This window comes from Lycium ferocissimum, chromosome 2 (assembly GCF_029784015.1).
Source record: "Lycium ferocissimum isolate CSIRO_LF1 chromosome 2, AGI_CSIRO_Lferr_CH_V1, whole genome shotgun sequence".
In the NCBI taxonomy this organism is placed as follows: Eukaryota; Viridiplantae; Streptophyta; class Magnoliopsida; order Solanales; family Solanaceae; genus Lycium; species Lycium ferocissimum.
The window spans coordinates 39,902,062-39,918,876 of NC_081343.1; the positions used below are offsets into that span (position 1 = coordinate 39,902,062).

Genomic DNA, 16,815 nt, shown 5'->3' on the forward strand with positions numbered 1-16,815 from the left:
TCTCCATCTTATCCTGAGATTACTATCCTTATTCCAGGAATCAAATGACTTCACACAATCATTCTCCTTCTTTTTTTTTATTAAAAAAAAAAAAATGGATTTCCCTTCAAAGACGCCGCCGGTCTTTAATTTTTGTCCCTAATTGCCAGTCTTTAATTTTTGGCCTTCGCTTAAAAAAGTAGCAAAAAATACATCGAGAGTAAAAAAATTAATACTTTTGCAAGGTAAAGCTTCTCGAAAATTTTGCCTTAAGGCAAAAGTTTGCTTGCAAAAATTAAAGACCATCGCTGAATAAGAACAATTGTGCAAATTGTCCATTCTCCTCAACAAAATACAAATGAGCTCAATAGCAGACGAGGCACTTAATGGCAAACATATCAATCCACATAGCATTTTCCTTCATTTTTTTTTTCGCGGATTAGCCTTCATTCGGGTTGATCTTTAATTTTTGTCCTTCAAATTAGTGGTCTTTAAGTTTTGCCCTTCGCCTAATACCCCGAGATTGTGGGTTCGACCCACCCCAGCTCAGTAAGAAAAAAATTTGCAAGGCAGATGTTTGGAATCGCAAGACAGAATTTTTGCAAAATTTTGGCCATGCAAATTCTGCCTTAAGGCAGAGTTTTGCCGCCCATTCAAATTCTGCCTTAAGGTCCAAATTCTGCCTTAAGACAGAGTTTTGAAGGCAAAATTCTGTCTTGCGAATCCAAACTCTACCTTGCAAATTTTTTTAAAATTTTTGACTGAACAGGCGTTCGAACTCGAAACCAAGAGATTTTTAGTGAAGGACAAAAGTTAAAGACCACCAATTTGAGGGGTATAAATTAAAGACCACCCCAGCGAAGGAAAATCTTGCAAATTGCCCATTTTCCTTTCATTTTTTTGTGCGGATTGGCCTTCAAAGGCATTGGTCTTTAATTTTTTCCCTCAAATTGCTGGTCTTTAATTTTTGCCCTTCGCCTAACACCATGAGGTTTGGGGTTCGAACTCTGAATCAATAATGATAATAAAAAAAACGCAAGACAGAGTTTCGTAGCAAAATTAGGCCTATTCGGGTAAAGTTAGGTCTTAACACAGAGTTTTACAGAATTCCAACTGAGCTAATTTTTTTTTTATGCCTTAATGCAAACCTCTACCTTAAGGTAGAATTTTGTCTTATGCTTAAGGCAAAACTCTACTTAAGACAGCATTTGAAACTCTGCCTGAAGGTAGGCAAAACTCTGCCTTGCAAATTCAAATTCTATTTTGTGAATTTTTTTAATTTTTAACTGAACGTTGAGTTTGAACCCGAAACCAAAAAATATAAAGGACCAAAAATTAAAGATCACCAATTAGAGAGACAAAATTAAAGAGCACCCCCTAATAAGGCCAATCGTGCAAATTGCCCTTTTCCTTTTCTAACAGCCCAGTTTAAACCTTTCAACTAAAGCTGACAAAAGAACACGTGGCCACGAGAAAGTAACCACGTGACCATCACATGTATACTAGATGAAGATTAGACTGCAATATACATAACTGCTAAAAATAAAAACTAAAAAAAGTACTAAATCAATTTTCACACTAACTCACTCTCTAACCCGCGAATTGTCAAGAAGGTACGCTTCTATAATCTTTGCTTAGTAATATCATTTCGTATTTATTCCTTAGTTGATACACGTATACTTCTTGAATAAGTAGGCAAATTTGTTTTTGTTTTCTTGATCCTATAAAGTTATTTTTTTTCTTGATCCTGTAGAGTATTTTTTTTTTCGTTAAAATTTACTATCATTTTTCTTTGGGTTTGATTTAATTTACGAATTATTGAGATGGGTGTTGAAAAGTTCTATCTTTGAAGTCTTTTTGAGTTAAATTTTGTAATTTGGATCAGGGGTTTGTCAGATGATGTGAAAAATGAATTGAATGGAAATGTTTTCTTTTGTTTTGGAATAATTTAATGTTTCTTTTAGTTTATTTGAATTAATTATTGTAGTTGGGTGTGTTAATAGAATAATAGTGCTGTAATGGATGAGAAATATCTATTTTCCACTGTTTAGTTGGGTTTAAAAGTAATATAGTGTGTTGGTGTTAATTTTGAGTATCAAATGTTGATAAAGAAAGTAATATGGAGTATTATTTGAGATATTTGTTAAGGAAAATGACTTCTTGTCATTTCTCTTTTGGTGGAAAATATCTTCAAACACATTTTCAATAATTCAAGGTGATACAAAGAATGATTTTTTTTTCGTCAAGGAAGACATTTATTGGGAAAAATCTTTTTCCATGCCAAACAAAAGAAAAAGGAAGAGGAAGAACATAAAACTTGTATTTTGATTTGGTTGAAACTGTAATGAACTACAAACAACAACAACAAATCTAGGGTAAAAATAATGAACTGTTAAAATGAAAGAGATAAATTAGGAACGGTTTGGAGGCAGCAAAGTGGAAGGATTATTACAAGCACATTATATTTATAATTTTGCTGATTTTTTAGAGTTATGAAAATGTGAAAGCCAGTATTTCATTCTAGGTCTCTGCTCAATGCATTTCAAGCATCTTTGAAGATTGTGACGCTCTGTAGCTTGGTTATATGATAAAGTACGCCTACTAAAATGCGTGACTAGAACGTTTCAAGGTTCCTCCAAAATTGAGGGAATAGCTTTCATTTTAGAACCTACGTAGAAAAGCTCTTAGAGGTCTTTTATCCAAAACATGTATATTCTCTCTTTTGAATCAATCATAAGCGAAAATGTGTTCTTTTAGCATTCTTATTTCAGAGTCTTTGACATTGCCTTTAGCTATATTTATTACCATACTGGGATACCTTAAAGCTTACTGTTTATTTGTTTTCTGCCATGGAAGCTCCATCTCACACTCTTATCTCTGTGCTAAATCGATTTATTCTTATGCCTCTCCTATGCATATGTTTTTCTCCTCATACAATTGTTGATTGATGGTTCAAGGTGTTCGGTGTACGAGTAAATTTTTCTGAAGGTTTCTTACATATGTTGTCGTACCATATCTTCTTGTCCCTTTCCCTTAGATAGTTATTAAAGTCACGCACTGGTGTTAACTGTTAATGTATACTAGCTGGCAGCTGCATAGCTGAGACTCGTTATACAGCTTTTACACATCGGGAATTGTCTTTGTACTTCCATACCCAATCAACATCTTAATTAGGTGCACTTATGGGAGCTGATTTCAAAAGCAGTACACCCCCATGGAATTGTCAGTATATGTGAACGATCACTTCTAAGCTTTAACTGCAGTGGGAGTATGTGTACTCTCACATCCTTTAACCTTCTGGCTTCTTTTGGTTCTTCTGGTGTTTAAGAGGACATGTTTACCAAAGAGATCTATTAATCGGGTATTCGTTAGTGTTATTAAGTGCCATGACTTGTCCCTTAAAGCCATGAAGCAATGCGAACGAGGTGTTATCGCTCTATGCACTTCTGAGGAGTGAGACTAGAGATCCCGACAGGAAGTGGTTGACTCTTTGAATCTTACTTTAACATATGAGAAAATAGAAGAGGAAAAAAAAGAGAGGAAACATGACAGTGTTCTATTTGAATAGTAGGGGTCATCACCGTGTACTCTTCAATGTTCTCTTTGTCATTGTGTTCTTCTTCTTCTCTCGAGTTTGTAATGCCTATCTATCTATTTTTTGGTTGTAAGTAACGCCTATCCATCTACTACTTATGCTTTTGTACTTCTTTGGCTTCTGTTCTTTCTTCATCATTTTCTTCAAATAAATGACTCCATTTCTTCTAGTATGCAAGTTCTTTTGCTCTGGTACCTTTTAAATCTGGGCTTCTCTTTTGCATATCTCCCCTAGCCTTGTAGTACAATTCCAAATATGAAATTGAGTGCTGCAAATTAATTTATTTTATGGTTGGTTAATTGAAAATGAAAATTTAATTAATGATTGAAGTTATCTTTCGATGGGTTTGTTGAATTATATCTCAACGATGTTTCTGAGGAGTTGGATTATTATTGTCATTACTGTATATTGAATGCTGATATCAGTAATTTCAATTGTGATTTGACTATAGTACGTCCTAAAACCATCTTTTTTTGGTACTTTTTATACTCTATAAACTGTGCGATTCTCTTATTGCTTTTTACCTCTATGTTTCACCTTCTCCCATTTTTGCTTCTAAAAATATTGGTATTGGTTCATCTTTCAGGTTCAAAAATTGGGTTTGACTAATGGATGCTGACACAGAGAATAATGCATCTGCTTCCATTGAAGGAGTTAACGCCAATGAAGTGGAGGCAGAATCAAATACTATCGACTCTCTAGAAGTTTTGTCATCCAGTGGTAATGTCACGCAAGAAATACCAAGTGTCGGGGAGATTTTAACAAGGCTTGAACTAGACTTAGCATGTTTCTCTGAGAAACTAGTTAATTTAGATCAACTTGTGATGCATGTGGAAACAAGAGAAAGTGACTTTGAGGCTTTTGCCTCCGAGAAGGAGCACACTTCAAATGACATTGTTGAGAAGGCAATTGAGTTTGACCTCTTATCTGGGGTCCTAGATTCGGAGGTGAGGGAGCTAGGCGGTTTATTATCCACTGTTGCAGTGGAGATTGAGAATGTGCGGAAGGTCATATCTTCACATGGGCATGTGGATGATGAGGCTTTCATTTTAATAGAAGAGAAGTTACATGACAGTGAAAAATCCCTCAAGCAGTCGCAGGACAACCTTTTAGAATTAAGGACGCAATGTACCAACTTCCATGGGATTATCCTAACCTCCCAGGGGGATCAAAATTGTGAGTTTATTTTCTTCATCATCATCATCATCATCATCATTATTATTATTATTATTATTGTTATTATTATTATTATTACTTCCTCCGGATCAAAAAGAGTGTCCACTTAGCCTTTTTTTCTTGGGTCAAAAAGAATCTCCACTTAGCCTTTTTTTTCCTTGGGTCAAAAAGGTGGTCCACTTATCAAATCAAGAAAGAATTAACCTTATTTTTCTAGATTTGCCACTATGAAGTGCTATATGATCAAATCCCAATACTTATTAAATTAGGGGCAGTTTTATCAAATCACCTATTTTTCTCTAGGAGTTAGTATTTTCTTAAGGGGTGTGCAAATGGCTAAGAGGACACTCTTTTTGATCCGGAGGGAGTATTATTATTATTGTTATTATTATTCTCCTCGATAAGTGGATGCCTGTTAATTTCGTGATGAGCAGTATTTAGTGTTTTATTCTCTTTGCAATTTTACTTATCCCAGCAACCTTCTCCCAAGCTGACCACCCCTTAGGATATAATTAATATATAGAAATAGGAAGAGAGGAGAAAAGAAGAATATCTGCAAATATTTAATGATTTTATTTCTTTTTGCCGTGCATGTCTGGACCAGGAAATATTGATTGCTGCTCTCTGCACAAGGCATTTTGTTGCTATTACGTGCTTGGCTTAATAACAAATAATTTGTGGGACATCATCATACTTTTTCTAATCATACTTGATGCTTGACAGGGCAAGATGGAGAGGCAGCGGACTACTTCAACAGTGATGCTCTTTTAACTCCAAAGACAAAGATAAAAATGCAGACTGTTGAACAGCAGAGACACATTCTGCGGATGCTGGAGAAGTCTTTGGCCCGAGAGTTAGATCTTGAGAAGAAGCTTACTGAATCTAGACAGGTTGAAGAGGAATTAGAAGTCAGGTTGCAGCAAGAAGCTTTCTGCATGGAGGAAGAAATTGAAGATGCTTGGCAAAGGTTGTTTGAGGGAGAGAATGCTGCCGAAGTCCTCTTAGGAATTTCAAAAGCACTACTTGATCGACTCCAGATGGCACATTTTAATCTGAACGGTACTGTTCAGAGAGAAAGCTGCTTACAATCTAAACTTCAAGAAATGGAGGAACATTTAAAAGCAAAAGAGAACTTACTAGGGAAGTCTGAAAGCAGTTCTAAAGAGCTCGGGGACAAGGTTAAAACTCTTGAAAAACGGTTGGAGGACTCTGAGTTGCAGCTGTCCAATTATACAAAGAAAAGTCAGGAGCTAGAATCCGAGATCCATGAAATGGAAGATACAATCCATACGTTGAAGGAAAAGAATTCTGAAGCAGAGAGAAGAATTGATACAGCAGAAAATGAGTGTAATATATTGAAAGAAGAAAATGTGGAACTTGACAAAGAGCTGAACCTCCTGAAAAGCAGTAGTAGTGAGAGAATAAATCTGCTTGAAAAGCAGCTGAGGGACTCTGAGCTTCGACTTCAGCATGCGGTTGCATCTGGTGAAGCTAGTCAAGAGAAGCAAATCATGTTGAATTCTACAATCAAAGACATGGAAGATTTGATTGAGGATCTAAAACTAAAGGTTTCAAAAGCAGAAAGTTTGATGGAGGGTGCTGAAGAAAAGTGCATTATCTTGTCAGAATCTAACTCAGATCTCAATGAAGAATTAACTTTTGTAAGGGGTAGGTTGGTGTGTTTGGAGGCATCGTTACGCCAAGCTGAGGAAACGAAGAAGGCAACTGCCCGAGATATTAACTTCCGGAGTAAATTGATAACAGATCTAATTTTGCAATTGGCTCTTGAAAGAGAGAGACTTGAAAAGCAGGTTTGTCATTTCCTACTGTAATTATCTTGATAACATTTGTGACTTTCCTTTTCCTCTACTCTATCGAGTTTTTTTTTTTCCTAATTGACATGGTCAATGGGCCTAAAAGCGAATTGAGGACTGTGCCTAATTGAATACTAGTTACTAATCTGAAACAGCCTAGAGTTATGTCTAACAATGAGATGGCATTTGGATAATCAACATTTTGTGTCAGAAAATTACTAATTTTTTGGACGTTGGTGTAAACTTACAGCTTCATAAATTTAATGGCTTCTAAAATGCAGTTGTTGTGTGTACAAGTTCGTTTATGTGGCTGATGCCTTTTGTCTTTTTCCTTTTTACTTGCTTCAGCAACAACATCTGTTCATTCGGTCTAGTTTTGACATTTTCTCGCTCTGGATTTGGTTAAGTTTTCAGAGTTCGTGACCATATACCTCACGCTGTAATCATTAGAAGTATTTCTTACTGATAAACATTTATGGACAGACGCGAATACACACATCCACACTCCATGCACACACATATTATTGTTTGACAAAGAATAGTTTTAAACGTCGTGTATTCTCTAGTTTTCAATGGTCCCTACAGGCAGTGGTGGAGCCACATAAAGCCGAGGGTGTTCATCCGAACCCCCTCGGCGGGAAAAAACACTGTTTTTACAAGGTTAAAATTATTTTTATGTATATATAGTAGATGTTGAACCCCCTTAGGCTTCTTCGTATGTTTATTTTTTTATATTTTGAACCCCCTCGGCGGAAATCCTGGCTCCGCCACTGCCTACAGGTTCACAGATTCAAGCGCCATTCTTCCTATAATATTAACACTTGTACCACTTCCAATGGCTCCTTTCACCGAGCAAAAAACAGTTAAGGTCAAGGGAAAGAAATGAAAATGGGCTAAAGTAGAGCCAGATTGTGCACACCTGAAAAATTAATGGTATTTATTGATAATTATGACTGCAACCTTCCATTGCAACATTTGCTCTTACTCCTGGAAGAAATTAGTTGAAAAGGAAGAGTTGAAAGAGCTATACAAGACATTATTAGCATTATTAATAAGATTTGCTTGATATAAAAATTAGTTAGTCAGTCTTTTGAAAGTATTTATTAGTGGAATCTGAGACGTGCTTAGCTGGGACAAGTTATTCAGTTTTGGACTTTGGCCTTTTGTGGTTGAAGTTGGTTATTTATTTTCCTTGCCACTGCATGACTTCTTAATGGAAGATAATTCATTTGGATTAAATGTTTGAATAAGAGCATTGTGTGAAGACAATATTATTTTGGGGCATGATTGCATAATTTTCTCATCTAAATTAGTGTTTTTGCTGCAAAATTGTTCAGATAGCTTTGCTGATAATGGAAAATAAGGCCCAGAAGAAGCTTTTTCAGCAAAATGATGAAGTTCCTTCGCTGTCTCCGCAAAGTGATGGAAAAGACACCAGGGAATCCGTGCTTGCCAAGGCTGAGTTTTCTGCTGTAACTTCTCCAAATGAATGCAAGGAAAAAAAATCTAAGTTCACATCAATAACTAAGGTGGTACACGCTTTATTTGGTCTTATGCTTATTTTTATACATGAATCATATGCTCTTCTGTTTGTTTCAGTAGTTTGATAATTTGATTTACTATTTAGATGCCAGTCAACTATTATTTTCTGATGTTGTACATCCCATTATCAACCCAATAACCTTAGCTGTGCTATAAGTGAAAAACATTTGATTACTTTGCGCTCACCCCAAAGCTAAGGTTATTTGGTTGACAAGTTAACAAAGAAAAGGCGCCTAGTTCTGTTGTGACCCTGTTGTTTCTGTTTGTTTATTTTCAGGAGGAGAATGGTTCTGGAGACTTTTTGATGAGCGAGTCAAAAGAGGAAACTACTGATTCTTCAACCAGACTTGATGCCTCTCGGAACATAGATGCAAGGCAGCTTGATCTCAAGGTTGTCCTTATTTCAGTTTTCTTGTTTTTGATAGCCGTACTGGCATCCGTTTTACTGCAGTATCATTGGAGCCAGCGTTTTGGTGAGTGAGTCAAAAGAGGAAATTACTGATTTTTGTTACTCAATCAAGAAACCTGGCATTAGGCACTTTTCAGAAATCTTTAGGCGCATCCAGTTCATATGATGAATGTAATTTTGAAGCCCGGAAGAGAAGAGGCTGGAACTCGCTCCTCAAAACTTACGACTTTTTCCCCTCTTCTGACTAAATAGCAGTTTCTTACACATGCATAGTTTTGCCCCTCAGATTTTGTCCGCTTTACAAATTAGCTTTCGGTAGAATTTGGAAGTACAAACAGTGGCTCAGTCATCCAACAGAAAACTACACAAGAAGGGAAAAATCGCTCTATGGAAGCGGGCTCCGTGGCCTTCACCATCCATGCATGGAACTTGTGAGGTGTCTCATGTTTTACTTTTCAAATCATCTGTTTGTAGGCAGAATCTGCTAATGCCTTCTTGGTACTGTTTTGATACTAAGAGATGAAGGCGAGTAGGCTCTACTTTTAAGAGTTTTAACAGTAGTCCAGGAAGCATACACTTCTTGTACCCATTTAATGGCTTCTTGTTCATTTCTTTCTCGTTTCTTACCAGGTGGTTTAAGATCATTTCTGTATGTAGTTAATCAACTTACAGTATAGTTCAAGGGGCCAACTGCTTAAGACTGGTTAATAGGGACTAATTGTTGGCTCATTTAATGTAGTTTTAAAGCTAATTACTTATTCCGTTAAGTTGTTGAACTTGTCTCCACATTCCTTCATCAGCATAGCTATTCGATACAAGTATAGAGGAGTCCCAATGTCCAATTTGCCAAATAAGAGATAATAGTATACATTAGCTTTGCTTATTTGCCGGGACTCATTGGCAAATGAATATTTGAAGACACGACGACAAAGCTTAATAATTTTCATTTTAACATGACAACTGAGTTGGTGTTAAATTAAATTATTATCTCATGATTATTAATATCCTAATCACATAGTACTACTAACGTATAATACAACAAGGAACACAATTCTAAATGGAAATGAAACTGCTTCACTCATGTATAGTAAAACCAAACGTCAGATTCTTTTTACTTCATGGCGCGAATCCGGAATAGTTGCTCCCAATGAGGATATCGAATCGAGTGAGAAATCAAAAAGAAAACGTTAAATTCTTTTTAAGTTTTATGTTTCATTCAGTGGCAGAGCTAGGATTCTCACCTAGGGGTTCAAAAATAGGAGGAAGTAAATACATGAAGAAGCTAGGAGGCTTCACTAAAATTTTAACATTGTATATATATTGTAATTTTTCACCCAGGTTCGAGCCCCTCATGTCTACCTAGCTCCGCCCTTGGATTCATTACAATCGACATGCGATAATTTGCCTACTCAATCTTCATATAATTTGCATGAGCATGTTAACGAGTGAGTAATTAATATCCGAATACTCCATTCATTCTAAGTAGGCGTTTGGCCATGAAAACAAAAAAAAATAAATAAAAAAAAATCACTTTATTTGAAATTTTGAAGTTGGAGTTGGAGATGGAGTTGTGTTTGATTATAACTTTTGCAAAAAATATTTGGTTGTTTGAATGTATTGAAAGTGAAAAAGTGGAAAAAAAGAAGTGAAAATAAGATTTTAGGTGTTTTTCAAATGAAGTTGTATTTGGAATTTTCATGGCAAAACGTTTATTTTCAAATAAAGTGAACCAATTTTTCAAAAAAAAGTGAAAAATTCTCATGGCCAAACAGGTCCTAGAAGACATTTTCCCGCTTAATTTATTTCAAGAGTATTTTATTATGTGCCAACCATCTCTATTTTTGTCGAGTATAAGCGTGTATATGCACATGATATGTTTTCACTTATTTTTTTTTATCAAGTGATAAATGAAGGGGAAAAATACTACCAAAAAAAAAAAAGGTTTAAGGGGTGATAGGATTCCTGCATAAATTTACATGTGTAATTGACAATTTCACTATAGTTTAGGCGTGTTTCTATATCTTATCTCTTTTAAATATGTCAAAAGATTTGTTTGACTATACTCCCTACATCCATATTTACTTGTTCATGTTTAACTTATCACACCCTTAAAAAGCAATAAATAAATGACAATTTCAATATATCACCCCTAATTATTATAAGTCATCTCACTCATTGGGAAATGAATTGCAAATAATTAGTACTTAATAATAAGGATTACATAGATATAAAATGGTAAATTGTCTTTTTAAACTTTTAAACTGAGCAAGTAACAACGGACATCTAATTTTATTATATAGTGGACAAATAAAAGTGGCTGGAGGAGTAAAATATTTACTCCATTTGTTTCATAATAAGTGGTATTTTTAGTTTGGGTACAACCCTTAAGAAAATTACCCACTCCTAGAAAGTAAGAAATGTTTTTACTACTAGCTACTAACTGACCCTTAATCAAAAGTAGTTCTTTGATGGTTTCTTGGTTATTTAAAACTTTATTTATTTAAATAAAGGGTAAAATTGAAACAAAATAATCAATGTCTTCTTACTTTTGTGAAACACCACTTATTTTGAAACAAAATATTAAAATAAATACACCACTTATAGTGAAATGGAGCGAGTATCATTAATAGGAATAAAAAATTTATGTTACATTTATTTCAACTTAAAGAGGGATCATTCATGCTCGAACTTACGTCACACAAAATGGAGGGAAGAGTAAAAATTTCACCGAAAAAGAGAGCATGCTCGTTTGGATTTGCTGAAAAAAATGGCTTTTAAGCATAAGTGCTGAAAGTTATTTTATAAATAAGTAATTACGTATTTGGATAAAAGTACTTAAAGTGTTTTAGAAGCAAGGGTAGTATTGAAATTAACAGAAAATATAAGGGATAAAAGGGTAAAGTTGTTGGTCAAACCAAAATGACTTTTAAGCCAAAAAAAAAAAAAAAAGAGTTGGGGTTGAGCAACTTCTAGATTTTAGCTTATTTTAAGCACTTTTTAATTTAATTTAAGCTATTTTTTATTTTTACCAAATACTCAAATAAGTTAAAAATGACTTATAAGCTCGTTTGACCAACTTATAAGCCAATCCAAACGGGCTCTATACTCCCTAAGTCCAAAATTAAATGTTTTAGTTTGATTTTTTTTTCAATTTAAGAAATAAAGAGAGACTTAGTTAAAGATGTGTAAAGTAGCAAAAATATTTTAAACCTTGTGATTATAAAATGTATGATGTTTAAATTGTCAACAAATTAAAAATCGAGAGACCCTCTATTTGGGAAAAATAAAAAAGGAAAGTATTAAATTGGGACCAATGGAGTAATTTGTTTTTTTTTTTTTTCACCGACAAAAATAGAAATATAGGGAGTAGAAAACAAAACAGAAATTGCTCATCTACCACCCGAACACCGGGTGTCTAGAAAGCCAACAAAAATTGTGAAACCACCAAAATTAGATCAATTTTCAAGTTCCTCTAAATATTGAATCTTCACATTTGTTTCTTCAATTCAATGGCAGAAGTTTCTACAATCCACCGTTTCCATATCCCAACAATCACTTATGATGATGATGATGAAGAGTACCCACATTCATTTGCTTTCGATTTTGATTCCCTTACTGATAATTTCAATTTTAGCCCCAATTCTGCACCCGGATCCCTAGATTCAGATTCGGGTCATTCGGGTTTGCTTGCAGACCCGAATTCCTTTATCGTTGATGAAGACCAAATGAATTTCGTTACAGATATGTTCGTTACAGAGGATAGGGTTTTCACTGAGGATTTTGGATCTGATTTTGATGGGCTTGATTCGGGTGATGGGCTTCGGGTTGTGGGTGTCGGGCCGGATTCTGGGGATATTGATGATCAAAATGATGACTTGGGTGTTAATGGTTTTTGGAATTGTCTAAGGATTGATGATGATGAACAGAGGGATTTGAATGATGATTTCGAGTGGGAAGAAGTTAATGAAAGGGGTGAAGAGAGAGATTATTTGAGTTCTGTAATTGATGGTATTGAAGAAATATCAGTTTCTTCAGATAACTCGAATTCGGATTCAATTGATGAGCCAGTGAGGAATTTAGAATGGGAAGTTTTGTTGGCGGTTAATAGTATCGAAAGGAGCCTCGAATTCGATGGAAATGATGATGAGATTGATCATGATGCATTGATTGGGCAATTTCTTGAAAATGAAGGGACTTTAAAGGGTAGTCCACCAACAGCTAAAAATGTTATTGAAAATCTTCCTTTAGTGGAATTAAAGGACAAAGAAAACAACACGGCGTGTGCCGTTTGTAAAGATGAGATTTTGGTTGTGGAGAAGGTGACTGAGCTTCCTTGTTCTCATTATTACCATTTGGACTGTATTTTACCTTGGTTAAATATACGCAATACATGCCCTGTTTGTCGCTATGAGTTACCTACGGATGATACTGATTATGAAAGGAGGAAAATTGGAAGGCGTAATGGTGCTAGAGCTGAAGTTGGTAATGATTTTCAGGTTAGATACAATTTTGAAATTGTCCCTTGAGGCTTTTTCGTGTTCCTATACAGAGTTCATAGGATGTGCATATTCCCTTAGTGGTGAGTATGTTGATTCTTTTTATAGACTGTTCTTTTTTTTTTTTTTTTAATGTATGTTTGTAAGTTTTCCAGTTTGTATGACAGTATGAGATTTATACTTGCTGTAATTTTACCGTTAGTCAGTGCTACAAAGTAAAAGGAATATTGAGTCATTAATACTACTATAGAGATTGATTAAAGTTTGAAACGATTTTGGTGCATTTTGACTTTTGATTTTTGATGACATGGGAACCCGTAGCCGCTACCCGTCGTGTGCACAGGGTAAACCCAGCTCCTGTGCAATAGCTCGCAAACCACACAGGAGAGGTAACCCGCACTAGGCAAGCCCGGTGCGACGAGCTCCACCCAGAAGGCAAATCCCCTGTTGTCGTAGGTAGGGGGTTTCGAATCTGAGACTTTCATTGTGAAAGCCCCATGCTCAACCAACTAAGCCATCCTTGCGAGGTTTGACTTTTGATTTAATGCTCCTAGAAGGCAAATCCCCTGCTGTCGTAGGCAGGGGGTTTCGAACCTGATACCTTCATGAGTATTGACTCAAATATTTCAAAGTGTATTGAGAAAGATAAATCTTCCTTCTAATACAATATGAACAAGTTATTGACTTTTGATTTTATGTTCCCAATAACTTGTTCATATTGTATTAGAAGGAAGATTTATCTTTCTCAATACACTTTGAAATATTTGAGTCAATACTCTTGAGAAACATACGGCAGAATGGGTTCCGTGTTCCTTAGCAAGGAATCGTCAATCATCAACCTGTCAAGTGAAGTGGTGGATTCTCTGTTATAATCTCAGGCTCCAGTTTGTGCATTATTATGTGAGCCTGTTCTAGCCTCAACTCAACGTGTGTTGTGCTTGCGACTGAATAATGTTTTTATTGATGCAATTTTCTGAGATAAATGGCAGCCATGGGTGGAGCTAAAGGGAGGCAAAGGGTTCAACTGAACCACGTTGTCGAAGTAGTTATGTATAAATAGGGAAGAAAATGATTTGTTTGATTATATATACACTGTTGAATCCCCTTGACACAAGAGTAGATTCTAGTGTATTATGGAGTCCAAAAATTGCTTTAGGTCATAGATTGAAATTTTAGGTGTGACACTTCAGTTTTTTTGAATCCCCTTATATGAAGCGACTGACAGCAGCAGCATGTGAATTGCTGATAGTTCTGTGAATAAAACCGTACTCTAGAACACACACAACAAAAGAGAAGATAATATTGAAGCGATGCTGGATATGATAAAATTTAGAGGAACTCTAGTACTTATTGTTTCTACTAGGATAAAGTAATCCTGCTGCAGGATCATATTTTAGTCTTTGTTTTAGCCTGATCCATCCTGGCCTTTCAGGTATTGATTAAAGATGGCCAAATAATGAGTTGGAATATCTCGGTTCATTTTAGTAAATGATTTGTTGAATAAACCATTCTCTCAACCAACGTGCTAACTCTTAACACCCTCACATTGAGGGCTGGACATCTAAAGTTTGGACAACATAATAAGAGAGCCTAATATTGACTAACCATGCTCTCAGGATCTGTTACGTCATTAGCTATCAGTTAAGTCCAAGGTCCATCTTCTTAACAGCAACAAAAAGAAGACGTGAAGCCTGTAGGAAATACTAGCAGGGAATATTAAACATTGTGTGCCATAATATTCAGCACTTTCATTGTGCTTACAGTAAAATGTTTCAAGTACTGTTTCTTTAGATACCAAAACAGTGAGATTCATCTGAACCATGCCATGTTCATTGGCTCTGATCCGCTACATCCAACTACTAATGATACTAAGTTAAGAAATAAAGCCTGCTTTGTTCGTTTACTGTCACTTTGTCAGCAGCACAACACCTGAAATCAGTTTTGCTTTGTCTACCTTTAAGTTCTTTCTGAATTGGGCATCTGTAGACAACAAGTTTCAAAAGTCTCAAAAGCCATTCATGTTGTTCTTAAATTCCGTGTCAAGTCAAACACTCTCATATAAAATGGGACGGAGGGAGTAATTTTTTTCTTCCAGGGAAGCAAGATTCAAGCTTATGGAAAAAAGGGTTTGACAGAATAACCCACCAAAATAGAAAGAAAAAAAAAAAAAAAAAAAAAAAGGTATAACAATTGTTAGTGGATCATGCAAATTCTAGACCCAAAAAAGCTAAAAATCAGATCTTGGAACCAAAAATACAATAATAACACACAGACAGATATATCATATATAATTACCAAGAGGGTGTTCCAATTTGAATTAGCTTTTAGCCACGGTGATGAATTAGCTACAATTAGAAAGATCAAAGTAAAATTAGGGATTTGCAGCAAAAGGGGAAATCTTTAAAATTAAAAAGTAGAAGAGGAACATGGAAGGATCTTACCGAGGATTTTTTTTTTTTTTTTTTTGGTTGGTGGAATTGTCAATTGAGAGGATTGAGGGAACACAACTTTTCATTATTTTTTTTTTTTGCGTGGATTGTCCTTCTTTTGGGGTGGTCTTTAATTTTTGTCCTTCGCTTAAAAAGGTAGCCGAAAATATCTCGAAGTTCTGAGTTCGAATCTCCACTCAGTAAAAAAAAAAAAAAAAAAAAATTCGCAAGGCAAGGCTTTTATCAAAAGTCTGCCTTATGCGGCAGATTTTGCTTTAAGACATAACTAAAAGTCTGTCTGATAAGGCAAAGTCTGCCGTCTCCGGCAGAAGTTTGCCTTACAAGGCAAAATTTGCCGTCTCCGGCATATGTTCTATGTAACTTCGCCCAAATAGGCATAGGTTCATAGAAACCTATGCCTTGCGAAATTATTATTATTTTTGACTCTGTTGGGTTTTGAACCCAGAATCTTGGAGTATTTTCGGTCACCTTTTTAAGTGAAGACAAAATTAAAGACCAGCGAATTGAGGAACAAAAATTAAAGACCAAGGTCAATCGTGCAAATTGCCCAAACTTTTTATTAAGGGAAAAGGACACTGTGTGTCCACTCAGCCAAACTAATTTCACATTTAACCACTGTTTGGGTTTAATCCCACCAGGAGTCCGATTGGCCCAAATTAATGCCAAAAAACATTTTTTTGCACGGATTGCCCTTCGTTTGGGGTGGTCTTTAAATTTTGCCACTCAAATTTGTGGTCTTTAAATTTTGCCCTTCATATTTGTGGTCTTTAAATTTTGCCCTTTGCTTGGAAAGATGAGCGAATACATGAAATTAGGGTTCGAACCCCCGCTCAAGCATAAAATAAAAAAATAATTTCGCAAGGCAGGACTAGGGGAGTGTATGCCGGATCCAGCATACAATCTTTAAGAAAAAGTTAAAGTTATGCCGGATCCGGCATAACTAAAAGTCTGCCCCTCAAGGCAAAGTAACGCCTCGGCGTACTTTTAGTTAAACATAACTAAAAGTCTCCATTTAGGGGAACATATAAAATTTAAACTTTGCCTTATAAGGCAAACTTTTTTTTTTGTTGAAAGTCTATTTTATTCCATCCAAAAAACTTGTACAGCACAAAGTTGAAGCTGACCTTCAACTGTACATGGTAAAATTCCTACTCACTAACTTGTATAAGTCAAACTAGGAGCAACTATTACATTAAAAAAACAACGACCCGAGTTTTAATCAACTACACTTAGCTAGGGATAGCAATTCATAAACGCAAAGAGCTCTCTTCGCCATTTGAAGTTGTTCTGCCTTGGATGTGAATATGTTGTGCAATCTCTCTGCAGAGTCTATCGGGGAAAGAAACGAGTATTT

At 35.5% G+C, this 16,815-nt stretch overlaps 2 protein-coding genes across 5 annotated transcripts in view; both read left to right on the plus strand.

Moving 5' to 3' along the window:
- LOC132037080 (WPP domain-interacting tail-anchored protein 1-like) overlaps positions 1 to 9,127 on the plus strand; it is a 55,146-nt gene extending 46,019 nt beyond the window's left edge. The window contains exons 2-7 of one of the 4 annotated variants that reach the window (XM_059427553.1): positions 1,570 to 1,592; positions 4,161 to 4,750; positions 5,474 to 6,561; positions 7,902 to 8,093; positions 8,384 to 8,497; positions 8,802 to 9,127. In XM_059427553.1, the coding sequence (XP_059283536.1) occupies positions 4,183 to 4,750; positions 5,474 to 6,561; positions 7,902 to 8,093; positions 8,384 to 8,497; positions 8,802 to 8,834 (1,995 nt within the window). In that variant the 5' untranslated portion in view covers positions 1,570 to 1,592; positions 4,161 to 4,182 and the 3' untranslated portion in view covers positions 8,835 to 9,127. The other 3 variants (XM_059427528.1, XM_059427547.1, XM_059427538.1) reach the window with 3 other exon arrangements.
- A 2,758-nt stretch (positions 9,128 to 11,885) lies between these two features.
- Positions 11,886 to 13,282, plus strand: LOC132037099 (E3 ubiquitin-protein ligase CIP8-like). The gene has a single exon (XM_059427562.1). The coding sequence runs from the start codon at positions 12,025 to 12,027 to the stop codon at positions 13,039 to 13,041; it is 1,017 nt and encodes a 338-aa protein (XP_059283545.1). The 5' UTR covers positions 11,886 to 12,024; the 3' UTR covers positions 13,042 to 13,282.
- Positions 13,283 to 16,815: the final 3,533 nt, after the last annotated feature.

Excerpts from the sequence above, each read along its gene's own strand:
- LOC132037099 (XM_059427562.1), top strand. The coding sequence starts at position 12,025 with ATGGCAGAAGTTTCTACAATCCACCGTTTCCATATCCCAACAATCACT.